Genomic DNA, 12986 nt, shown 5'->3' on the forward strand with positions numbered 1-12986 from the left:
CAAGACATCCCCTGGTACCTGGTATGCAGCTATTGATCTGGAAAATGCTTTTTTTTTCCTCAATGGCTGTTAAAGTAAGGACCACCAGAAAGAGTTTGAATTCAGCTGACAAAGCCAGGAGTTTACATTCACTGTGCTATCTCAGGGCTATATCAATTCTCCAGCCCTATGTCATAATATTGTTGGTAGGGATCTTGATCATTTATCCCTCCCACAAGACATCACACTGGTCTATTACATTGGACCTAGTGAGCAAGAAGTAGCAACTCCTCTAGATTTGTTGATAAGGTATTTGCATGGCAGAGGATGGGAGATAAATCCAACAAAAGTACAGGGGACTTCCACCTCAGTAAAATTTCTAGGTATCCAGTGGTGTGGGGCATATCAACATATCCCTTCTAAGGTGAAGGATAAGCTGTTGCATCTGGCCCCTCCTACAATCAATAAAAAGGTACAACTCTTAGTTGGCCTTTGGATTTTGAGACAATATATTCCTCCCACACATTTATAGAGTTACCAGAAAAGCTTCTAATTTTGAGTGGGGACCAGAACAAGATGAGTCTCTGTGACAGGTCCAGGATGCTGTGCAAGCTCCTCTGCCACTTGAACCATATAATCCAGCTGATCCAATGGTGCTAAAAATGTCACTGGCAAATAGAGATGTTGTTTGGAGCCCTTGGCAGGCTCCTACAGGAGAATCACAACACAGGCCCTTAGGATTCTGGAGTAAAGCTTTACCATCCTCTGCAGGTAACCACTCTCCATTTGAGAAACAGTTGTTGTCCTGCTACTGGGCCTCAGTAGACAGAATGCATAACCATGGGCCACCAAGTTACCATGAGACCTGAGTTACCTATCATGAGTTGGGTGTTGTCTGATCCACCAGCACTCCATCATAAAATGGAAATGGTATATAGGAGATAGAGCTCAAGCGGGTCCTGAAGGCACAAGTAACATGAGGAAGTGGCCCAAATGCCCATGGATCCCACTCCTGCCACCTTATCTTCTCTTTCCCAGTCCACAGCTATGGAATCTTGGGGAGTTCCTTACAATCAGCTGACTGAGGAAGAGAAAACTCAGGCCTGGTTTACAGATGGTTCTGCATGATATGCAGGCACTACTCCAAAGTGGACAGCTGCGGCACTGCAGCCCCTTTCTGGGATATCCCTGAAGGACAGTGGTGAGGGGAAATCCAGCGGGTAGAATTTTGAGCAGTGCACCCAGTTGTTCACTTTGCTTGGAAGGATCACTGGCCTGAGGTGCATTTGTATACTGACTCATGGGCTGTTGCTAATGGTTTTGATGGTCAGGAACTTGGAAGGAACATGATTGGAAGACTGGTGACAATGAAGTATGGGGAAGAGGTATGTGGATAGACCTGAGTGGGCAAAAAACAAGATATTTGTGTCCCATTTGAATGCTCACTAGAGGGTGATTTCAGCCGAAGAAGAGTTTAATAATCAAGTGAATAAAATGACCCATTTGGTGGATACCAATCAGTCTCTTTCCCCAGCCACTCCTGTCATTGCCCAATGGGCTCATGAAGAAAGTGGTCATGGTGATAGGAAATAAAGGTATGCATGGGCTCAGCAACACAGACTTCCACTCACCAAGGATGACCTGGCTACAGCCACTGCTGATTGCTCAATCTCCCAGCAGCAGAGACCCACATTGAGTCCTGGACATGGTACCATTCCCCGAGGTGATCAGCCTGCTACCTGGTGGCAAGTTGATTACACTAGACCATTTCCATTATGGAAGGGGCAGTGATTTCTTACTGGAATAGAAACATACTATGGATATGGGTTTGCCTTCCCTGCATGAAATGCTTCTGCCAAAACTACCATCCATGGATTTACAGAATGCCTTATTCACTATCATGGTATTCCACATAGCATTGCTTCTGGCCAAGGAACCCACTTCACAGCAAATGAAGTGAGGGAATGGGCACATGCTCATGGAATTCTCTGGTTTTACCATGCTTCCCATCATCCAGAGGCAGCTGGTTTGACAAAATGGTGGAATGCCTGTTGAAGACTCAACTACAGAGCCAACTAGGGGGCAACATCTTGCAGGGCTGTGCAGTGTTCTCCAGCAGACTGTGTATGCTCTAAATCAGCATCCACTCTATGATGCTCTTTCTCCTATAGCCATGATTCATGGGTCCAGAAATCAAGGGGTGGAAACAGGAATGGCACCACTTGCTATCACTCCTAGGGATCCACTAGGAAAATTTTTGCTTCCTGTCCCTGCAAGCTTAAGCTCTTTTTGTCTACAAGTCTTTGTTCCAGAAGGAGGAGTGATTTCACCAGGAAACACAACAATAATTTCATTGAACTGGAAGTTAAGACTGCCACCTGGCCACTTTGGGCTTCTTATGCCTCTGAATCAACAGGCAAGGAAAGGGATTACTGTACTGGCTGGGGTGATTGATCCTGACTATCAAGGGGAAACAGCACTGCAACTACATATGTAGGTAAAGAAGAGTTTTCCTGGAATACAGGGGATCCCCTAGGGCATCTCTTAGTACCACCAAGCCCTGTGATTAACATCAATGGAAAACTGCAACAACTCAATCCAGGCAGAACTACCAATGGCCAAGAAACTTCAGGAATGAAGGTTTGGGTTACCCCACCAGGCAAAGAACCATGGTAGGCTGAAGTGCTTGCTAAGGGTAAAGGGAACATGGAATGGGTAGTGGAAGAAGGTAGCGATAAATTTGAACTATGGCCATGTGACCAGTTACAGAAACGAGGACCATGATGGCACAAATATTTCCTCCTTGTTTTGAATATGTTTGTATTTGTAAAGCAAATATCTTTGCTTTCTTCTCTTATTCCTTTATTATATGACATAAGCTGCATTGTTCATTTTGCAGTATTTAAGTTAGAGGAAATCAATTTTAAGAGTTAATGCCACCCAAGGACTTGCACCCTACTATGGGACAATTTAGTGCATTTCTGGTTGTATGCAGGACATTGGAATAATGTTAGGTGAAATATATGTCTGGTAGTTCTCTACTTAGAGATAAAATATGGTTTAAGGTGATGTGTATAACTGCCAATTTGACACAGGGTGGACTGTGATGGTTAAGTCCATGTGTCAACTTGGCCAGGTGATGGTACCCAAGTGTCTGGTCAAGCAAGCACTGGCCTAACCATTACTGCAAGGACATTTGTGACTGGTTAATAAACCAGAAGGCTGGTTTCTTAAATCATCAATCAACTGGCTGCAGCTGTGACTGATTACATCAACAAAGGGCATGTCTTCCACAATGAGAGAATGCAATCAGCTGGATTTTTTTTTTTTTTTTAAGTTTTTAAAAATTTTATTTTAAGAGAATAAACAGCCAGAAATCATTTTATTTATACTACAGTATTATCATGAATTATTCAAGATCAAACCCAAATTCCATCCAGGTAACTTAAGCTTGCATATGGTTGGTTATAACATATCTTTGAAAAGCTAAATAAACTTACTTTCTTAGGTTTTAAAAATTTTATTTACGAGAATAAACAGCCAGAAATCATTTTATTTATACTACAGATTTATCATGAATTATTCAAGATCAAACCTGAATTCCATCCAGGTAACTTAAGCTTGCATACGGTTGGTTATAATACATCTTTGAAAAGCTAAATAAACTTACTTACTGCTGAATCTTTTACGTTAACGGAGTTTAATTTTCATGTAACCAATTGGTTTTATGGCTTATAATAATCATTGAACAATTTTTCAAAATCACTTGAAATGACTGAAAGACAAAGGTCTCCAAAATCCATTACATAAGTGAAATTATATCAATAAAATTAGAACACTTACCTTCCTTCAAGAAAAACTGCTAACTGCTTAACCATTATTGTCCCCTCTAATCAACAAAATTGGGAAAACGAATTCCTTGAAATTTCTGTTTCTCTAACCTTCAATTTTGCTGGCAAATTTTGAATTACTTAGAAGCTACTCACCAGCCCTAAAGCCTTAAACTCACATTCCTGATCTTATTCTCCTGAGTTGACACTGGGTGGCAGCGTTTCCCAGAGGCTCCTAAGGAGCCTTGGCTGGGCAGGGTGACACTTCAATCCCAGTGGAACCTGCAAGCTCGTTTCAATTTGTACCAGTACCAAGACAAGGCAGGATGAAAAGACCTGACTGGAAATAGTCAAAACAGTTAAAATCTTCCTTTGGCAGACCACCAGGGAGTCTGCATGTTAATTAATTAAGATAGACCCCACACAGATTCAGTTTCTCTACATAGTCTTTGTTTACAGAATTTTTATTTTACATTCAGATAAAAATGAAAAAGAGACACAGTTATGCTGAAAAGTAACATCTACATCTGGAGAATTACCCATTAGGAAGATATAATGAGAAACACCTGTATTTCAGGCCCTTGTACAGTGTTCTTTAACAACTCTGCTCTTGGAAGGTTGTTCATGAGCTGTAGTATTTGAGGAGATGCTCATCTGTGGGTTTTAAGATTTTCTTATCAGCCATATTCACTACCCATCCTGGAGCAAGACCGAAGAAAATCTGCCTTGGGTCCTTTCGAGTGCTTAACATCCTGAAGAGCTCATCTTTGGTGACATCAGGTAAGATATAACCGTACTTCTTGGCGAGCTCAAGTCTTGCTTCAGGAAATTTGCCAGGATCTGCCAGATAGCCACGGTTCTTTGCGTCAGTATAATAGGGCACTAGGGATTCAGGTGGAAGCATACGTTTTGGAATGGGTTGTCCACGCAAAAAGAAAGGAACTGGCTTACATAGAATTTCCAGACTCCTTGGGTCATAGAAAGCTGTCGTAACAACACCACCATTTTTTTCAATTGCAGCAATGGCTAGTTCTGAAGCCAACTGTACTTCAATATTAACTTTCGCCTTAAAGGTGTCAGCCCCCTCCTCTACAAGCTGGACACCGTAATCCCTTTTAAGTGGCTGGATTGTCACACCCCTGCCATTGACAAGCTGGGTTAAGTCAATAGGCTGCGTAGGATCAACTAGACCCAAATCAATAAGATACTGCAATCTATTGAGACTCAAGGGCTGGTACTGGCGTCTGAAGCTATGTCCTTCATTAAACCCGTATTTTGGGATTCGGAGGTAAAACGGGGTCTGGCCTCCCTCAAAGCCCAGTCGGGGCCGGGTACCCCTCTGCCTTTCTCCTTTATGGCCTCTGCCACACTTTCTACCTCTTCTCCGACCCCTTGGTCTTCTCGCCGGTTTTCTGGAGCCGGGGTTCGGCTTTAAGTTGCCGAGGCTGACACGCGGCAGGCCCCGGAGCAGGTCCAGCGCCCCAGACCCAGCGCCCCTTATCGGGCCCGCCATGACGTCCGAAGGCGACCAGAGCCCGCCCAATCAGCTGGATTTAATCCAATCAGTTGAAGACTTTTAACCAAGACAGAGGACCTTTACTTCTTCTTCAGCAGACCAGCAAAGCATTTCCTGAGTTCATTGAAGTTGCCAGTTCATTGCCTGAGGAGTTCATCAAACACATTCATCGGAGTTGCCAGTTTGCTGCCTGAGGAGTTCATCAAAAATCTTCATTGGAGTTGCCAGTTTGCTGCCTGCCCTGCGGAATTTGGATCCATGCATACCCACAGTTGTGTGAGACACTTTTATAAAACTTATATTTATAGATATCTCTTGCTGATTCTGTTTCCCTAGAGAACGATAACTAATGCAGTGGTATTAAGGGGAAAATTTAAAGCTCTAAATGCATATATTAAAAAGGAAGAAAGAGGTAAAATCAAAGAACTAATGGACCAACTATAAAGGCTAGAAAATGAACAGGAAACTAATCCTAAACCAAGTAGAAGAAAAGAAATAACAAGGATTGAAACAGAAATAAATGACATAGAGAACAACAAAAAATAATAGAGAAAAAAAATAAAACCAAAAGTTGGTTCTTTGAGAAGATCAATAACATTGACAAGTCCCTAGCTAGACTGACAAAATCAAAAAGAGAGAAGACCCAAATAAACAAAAAAATAAATGAAAGAAGTGACATTACTACAGACCCTGAAGAAATTAAAGAAATTATGAAAGGATACTATGAACAACTGTACACCAACAAACTAGATAACAAAGAGGAAATGGACAATTTCCTGGAAACACATGAACAACCTAGACTGACCCAAGAATAGAAGACCTCAACAAACCAATCAGAAGCAAAGAGATCCAATCAGTCTTCGAAAAGCTTCCTGCATATAAAGGCCCAGGGCTGCATGGTTTCACAGGGAAAATCTATCAAACTTTCCAAAAAGAACTGACACCAATCTTACTTAAACTCTTTCAAACATTGAAGAAAATGGAACACTACCTAACCCATTTTATGAAGCTAACATCATTCTAATATCAAAACTAGGAAAAGATGCTATAAGAAAGGAAAACTATAGGCCAATCTTCCTCATGAATATAGATGCAAAAATTCTTAATAAAATACTTGCAAATTGAATCCAAAGACGTTAAAAAATCATACCAATGAAAGTCAATGTAATACAACATATTAACAAATCAAAAGGGAAAAAATCAAATGATCATCTCAATAGATGCTGAAAAAGCATTCGACAAAATCCAGCATCCTTTTTTGATAAAAACACTTCAAAAGGTAGGAATTGAAGGAAACATCCTCAATATGATAAAGGGCATATATGAGAAACCCACAGCCAGAATAATACTCAATGGTGAGAGATGGAAAGCCTTCCCTCTAAGATCAGGAATGAGATGAGTATGCTCACTGTTACCACTGTTATTTGGCATCCCAAAGGATATCCCTAAGCAAATAAACCTATCTGTATGGGATAATGGCATCCCAGGGCCTGTCCACTGTGTAGCCCCTGTCTGCATCCAGGTTCTCATTCCTAGATCTTAAAGACATTTTTTGTGTCCCTCTTCACCCTGACTCTCAATACCTATTTGCTTTTGAATGGCAGGGACTTAACCATAAGATTCATGGCCCTGCTGTCTTAGACAGTACTGCCACAAGGGTTTTGAAATAATCTTCAAATCTTTAAGAATGCCTTAGCAGCAGACCTTACTGACTTCCAACTACCTCAGAGCACAGTCTTGCAATATGTTAATTTTTTGAACTAACATTCCTAGTAGGACAGTGGATTTTGTTCTTTGTAGTCATTGCTGACTACAAGCCCTGAATGTAGAAAGTTATAAAAAGTTTGTGAAAGTAAATGTTGCTTATTGCAATCAATGCAGACTAAATGTAATAAGCTTGTCTAAGGAATACGCCTTCTCTCGCTATTAAAATAATAAAAATTATTGGTCTGCTCTTAAAGGTTAACCATAAGTATTTCAATAATTAAGATTTTCTATCCTGTTAAGATAAATTTATGTAAGTGAAATGTTATTTCTATACTTAGAGATTGTATAAAATTCCTAAAAACTTGCACTGTCCATGTTATACCCTAATTCTGGTCTGTATGATTTTAAATGATGTTAGTATTCTTAGAAAAAAATTACAAATCATAAAAACAAACAAATTTAATTGTCAGTTATACTACTTTCCTCTAAAGTTTCCAAAATTTAAATTTTCTGTAGCACACTGTGCCAGTTTGAAACCATCAAGTACCCCAGGAAAGACTATGTTCTTTAATGCAATCTTGTGGGAGCAAACTTATTATGGGTGGGACCTTCTGATTAGGTTGTTTCCATGGAGCTATGACCTACACAACTGTAGGTGAGACCTTTTAATTAGATCATTTCCATGGAGATGTGACCCTGCCCATTCAGGGTTGGTCTTAATTAGATCATTGGAATCCTTAAGAGAACTGAGAGCCCACACAGACACACACACTTGGAGATGCCTGGCAATGCAGACAGAAAGATGGTTGGAGATGCTAAGCTAAGAGATGAAGCCCAGAGTTTTCCCTGGAAAAACTTAGAGAGGTCTCCCAGATGCTTAGGGAGAAATGCTCTGAGACAACAAGCAAGGACGCACAGAGGCTGAGAGAGAGAAGCTAAGAGAGACAGAAGACGAGAGTCACTTATGAGAAAGCCTTTTCAAAACCAGAACATAGGAGCAAAGGACCAACAAACATGAGCCACGTGCCTTCCCAGCTGTCAGAGGTATTCTGGACACCATTGGCCTTCAGTGAAAATATCCTCTTGTTGCTGCCTTAGTTTGGAAACCTCCATGGGCTTAGAACTGTAAATTTGTAACTTAATAAATCCCTTTTATAAAAGCCAATCCATTTCTGGTATGTTGCATAATGGCGGCTTTAGAAAACTAGAACACTATATAATTTAACCTGTCTAGTATTTGCAAAGTCCCTTAAGGAATTAAAGAAAAACATAGAACTATTAAACTTCTCCACCTGGGGAATTCTTGCTATTCTCTTAAGCAACTGGGGCTCCCAATTTTATAAGCAAAGCCCTCAATCTTGAGGGTTGCCCTCATGAAACATTTCTGTAATAGCAAAACTAAGCCTATGTATAATTAATGCCTAAGAGTCACCTCCCCTAGAGAACTTCTTTTGTTCAAATATGGTCTTTCTCTCTCTAAACACAATTCTACAAATAAACTGACTACCTTTCACCTACATGAAATATGACTTCCAGGGGTGTAAATCTACCTAGCATCGTGAGATATGACTCCCAAAGATGAGAGTGGCACTTCCATCATAGAATTAGTGGACCAAAAAAGGAAAATAAAATTTCAGTGGCCCAAAATTTCAAATAGAGTCAAGAAGTCATTCAAGAAGTACTCTTTTGCACGTCAGCCAGATATTGCAAACTGCCACAGTGTGCTAAGTACCAAGCAACAGTGTTCCTAAAAGCCTTAAAAAAATACCCCAACTCCATCTTGTTCCTGCTTCTGTTCTGATCATGTAAAAATTTTCTCATCCAGTTTGTTTTTTCCAGATTAGAAGCCTTTCACAGCAAACTTCTCCCCACCAAAGGCTAAGGTCCTGTTCCCCATGCTCAGCCACTCTCAATAGTATGCCCAGAGAATTTTATGCTCCAAGTATGGCCTGGAAACCACTGACAGGTGAAGCTGCTACAGAAGATGGATCATTGGTCTGAATATGATTAAGGTGGATAGAAACCTGAGGGGGAAATGAAGTAGGGTGAGAATTAAGGCAGTGGCTGGATAAGCAAAGCACAAACTCCAAGAAGTGTCAAGCTTCAATGAGAAAGATATCTCTGAGAACAGCAATAAACATCACCTGGGGGCTAAAGAACCCCCACCTGAGTGAGTCATCTACCATCAAGCATCCACAGATAAGGGAAAATGGGATGGTAGCAAAATAGGTAAAATTACAAAAGAAACAAATATCTATAAAAGCAGTTTGCCCCAAAGTGTTAGGGCCTCTCACCTCTCACCCCTTTCCTTGTGAGAGTGTCCACACGTTCCTTCTCACATGCATACCTAATAAATTTTCTACCTGCTTAGTACTCTAAAAATAAAAAAATGAAGTGTAATGAAAATGCAAATTAACATGCAAAATCAATTCAACAAAGAAAAAACGTGATCATGTCTATTGCTAAAGATAAACTAGTTGACAAAATCCAATACCTGCTCACAATTACAAACAAGCAAGCAAAAACTAAGAATACATATTTAGTCTCATATTCAGTGATAAAAGACTGAAAGCTTTCCCAGTAGGAACAAGAACAAATCAAAGATGACTTCTTTCATCATTGCTACTCATCATTGTCCTGGATATATCACCCAGAGTAATTAGGCAAGAAAAAGAAAAACAGGAGAAGAGGGCAGAATAGGAGACGCAGAGCAAACTTCTCCCCAATGGAATAATTAGAATAAAGGCAGTAATGACTGGGACAGTAGTTCCAGGTTATGAGCACCCAGAGAAGGACCTCTACAGTATGTAGTGGGGAATTGGTTGAAAGCACAGAGAAATTATGTCTGAAAGGACGGATTGCGTATACTCAACTGGGAATGAACTCAGGCTGGCAGCTATGAGCTGCAGGAGGAGCAGGGGGAAGAGCACTCCCACACAACCATCTCAGCAATTAGCTGGGGAGATAACCCTTCTCAGCCAAGCAGCTGGGAGCACTAACGAGGAACCAGCAGACCTATGTTGAGCACACACAGAAAACTTGGTGCATTTACTCTTCCTCCACGGAAACTGGCAGTGTGCATGGGAAAAAGAGAGGGATAAGTGAGGGTGCTGTGTGGATGCGCCAGGAGCCCCTCTGCTACCCCAGAGGCTTGCAGCTGCATGGCCAGCAGGTGACCCTGAGGGCCAATGAAAGGCAGGGTGCTTTTGAGCTGTATGAGGGCTAGAGAGGGTGATATGTGCAGCCCCACAGTCTGAGAGTGATCCCCAGTGAGGCCTGGGAATCACCAGACCCACTGTGCCCTTAGGCAGACTCCCTGCTGAACTGCATAGGGCCCACCCCCAACCCCTGGGCTGGCAGTCCCTAGTGCACATGGAGAACTGTTGTGCTGATTGGATTTCCACCTGGTTGGCACCCCACCCAGCATTCATCCACAGTCAGTGAAAAGCAAGTGTTAGGGGATGAGGTGGCCCAAGAGTGCCATCTGCTGGGAAGACATGGGTAGGGCACCCAGCAAGCTGTGGTACTGCTAAATTGTAAATAAACACCTGAAGAGCCCTACATTTCCCAAAACAACCTTATCAAGGTAAAATATCACAAAGTAAAAAGAAAATCACAAAGCACATGAAGACCCAAGAATACATGGACAGGCCAAACCATAAAATTAAAAAGCCAGAGGAGACACAGAATATGGAGCAATTAATCAAAGAAGTACATATAATTCTCCAAAACAAATTTAATGGGTTGGTTAAAGATATAAAGGACATCAAGAAGACTCTAGAAGAGCATCAAGAAGAATTTGAAAAAGTAAATAGAAAAATAGCAAATCTATGGAAATAAAAAGTACCACAGGTCAAACTAAAATATATTAGTGACACAGCAGCAGATTTGAAGAGGCAGGAAAAAGAGTAAGTAAACAGGGCAATTGAATGTAAATGCATAAAAGAACAAACGGTGAAAAAAATAAAAATTGAAATCGATCTCAGGGAAATGATGGACAACATGAAGCCCACAATCATAAGAATCATTGGTGTCCCAGAAGGAGAAGAGAAGAGTATAGGGCTAGGAAAAGTATTTAAGGAAATGGTTGGGGAAAACTTCCCAAGCATTACAAAATATATATATAATGCAAATCAAAGAAGCCCAGTGAACTCCAAATAGAATATATCCAAAGAGACCCAATCCAAGACATATACCAATCAGATTATCAAATGCTGAAGAAAAGGAGATAGTCCTGAAGGCAGCGAGAGAAAAGCAATTCACCACATACAAGGGAAATCATGTAAGATTAAGTACTGACTACTCAGTGGACACCATGGAAATGAGAAGGCAGTGATAGGATACATTCAAGATTTTGAAAAAGGAAAATTGCCAACCAAGAATACTTTATCCAGAAAAGCTCTCCTTCAAAAGTGAGGAGAATTTAAAATTTTCATAAACAAATGCTGACAGAATTTGTTAACAAGAGAACTGCCCACAAGAAATATTAAATGGAGTTCTACTGGCTGAGAAAAAAGAAAAGAGAGAGAGATCTAGAGAAGGGTACAGAACTGAACAGTATTAGTAAGGGCAACTTAAAGGGAAAAAAAAGAGAAGGGGAAATAGATCTGACAAACTAAAACCAAAGGATAAGAAGGTTGGTTCAGGAACTGTCTTACAGTAACTTTGAATTTGAATGGATTAAACTCCCCAATTAAAAGATACAGACTGACAAATGGATTAAAAAGTATGATCCATCAATATGCTGCATACAATAGACTAATCTTAAATACAGTGACACAAAGAGATTGAAAGTGAAAGGATGGAAAAAAATATCCCATGTAAGCTACAGCCAAAAGAAAGCAGGGGTAGCAATATTAATCTCAGATAAAATAAACTTAAAATGCAAAGATGCTATAAGAGACAAAAAAGGACCCTATATATTAATAAATGGGGCAATTAATGAATAAGAAATAACAATCATAAATGTTTATGCATCCAAGCAAGAAGCTTCAAAGTACATGAGACAAACACTGGCAAAACTGAGAAGAACAGATGTTTCTACAGTAACAGTGCAGGACTTCAGTATATCATCTCTTCTAAAGATGGAACAACTAGACAGAGAATCAATAAGGGAATTGGGAAACTAAACAATGTGATAAATGAATTAGTTCTAACAGACATATAAATCATTGGACCTTAAAACACCAGGATATACATTATTTTTGAGCACTCCTGGAACATTCTCCAGGATAGATCATAATCTGGGGCACAAAGAAGGTCTTTTAAAAGATTGAAATTATTCAAAACACATTCTCTGACTATAATGGAATGCAGCTGGAAAGCAATACCCACCAAAGAGCCAGAACTTTCACAAATATATGGAGGTTACACAACACACTCTTAAAAATCAGTGGGTCAAAGAAGAAACTGAAAGAAAAATCAGTAAATATCTGGAGATAAATGAAAACAAAAACAGCATGTCAAATGTATGGGATGCAGTGAAGGCAGTGCTGAGAGGGAAATTTACAGCTCCAAGTGCATAAATTAAAATGGAAGAAAGACCTAAAAACAAAGACCTAACAAAAGAATGGGAAGAATCTAGAAAGCAAACTAACCCTAAAGCAAGCAGAAGAAAACAAATAGCAAAGATTAAAGCAGAAATAAATGATCTGGAGAACAAAAACAAAACAAAACAAAAACAACAAAAAAAAATAGAAAGAATGAATGAAACCAAAGTTGGTTCTTTGAGAATATCAACAAGCTGACAAACCCTTAGCTAGACTGACAAAATAAAAAAGTGAGAAGACCCAAATAAACAAAATCAGAAATTATAGGGGCTCACTACTACAGATACTGAAGAAATTTAAAAAAAAATCATAAGAAGATACTATGAACAGCTGTTTGCCAACAAAAGAGACAACTTAGATGAACTGAACAATTTTATGGAAACCCTTGAAAAACCTAGACTGATC

At 40.0% G+C, this 12986-nt stretch overlaps 2 protein-coding genes across 5 annotated transcripts in view; both read right to left on the minus strand.

Moving 5' to 3' along the window:
• The window catches only part of LOC119524558 (zinc finger protein 596-like), a 79501-nt gene that overhangs the window by 48062 nt on the left and 18453 nt on the right, over positions 1-12986 (minus strand). The window lies entirely within an intron of this gene.
• Positions 3849-5444, minus strand: LOC119524560 (39S ribosomal protein L15, mitochondrial-like). Its single transcript, XM_037823250.1, has one exon. It carries the CDS (start codon positions 5320-5322, stop codon positions 4432-4434), a length of 891 nt encoding a protein of 296 aa, XP_037679178.1. The 5' UTR covers positions 5323-5444; the 3' UTR covers positions 3849-4431.

This window comes from Choloepus didactylus, assembly GCF_015220235.1.
Source record: "Choloepus didactylus isolate mChoDid1 chromosome 11 unlocalized genomic scaffold, mChoDid1.pri SUPER_11_unloc2, whole genome shotgun sequence".
Taxonomy (NCBI): Eukaryota; Metazoa; Chordata; class Mammalia; order Pilosa; family Megalonychidae; genus Choloepus; species Choloepus didactylus.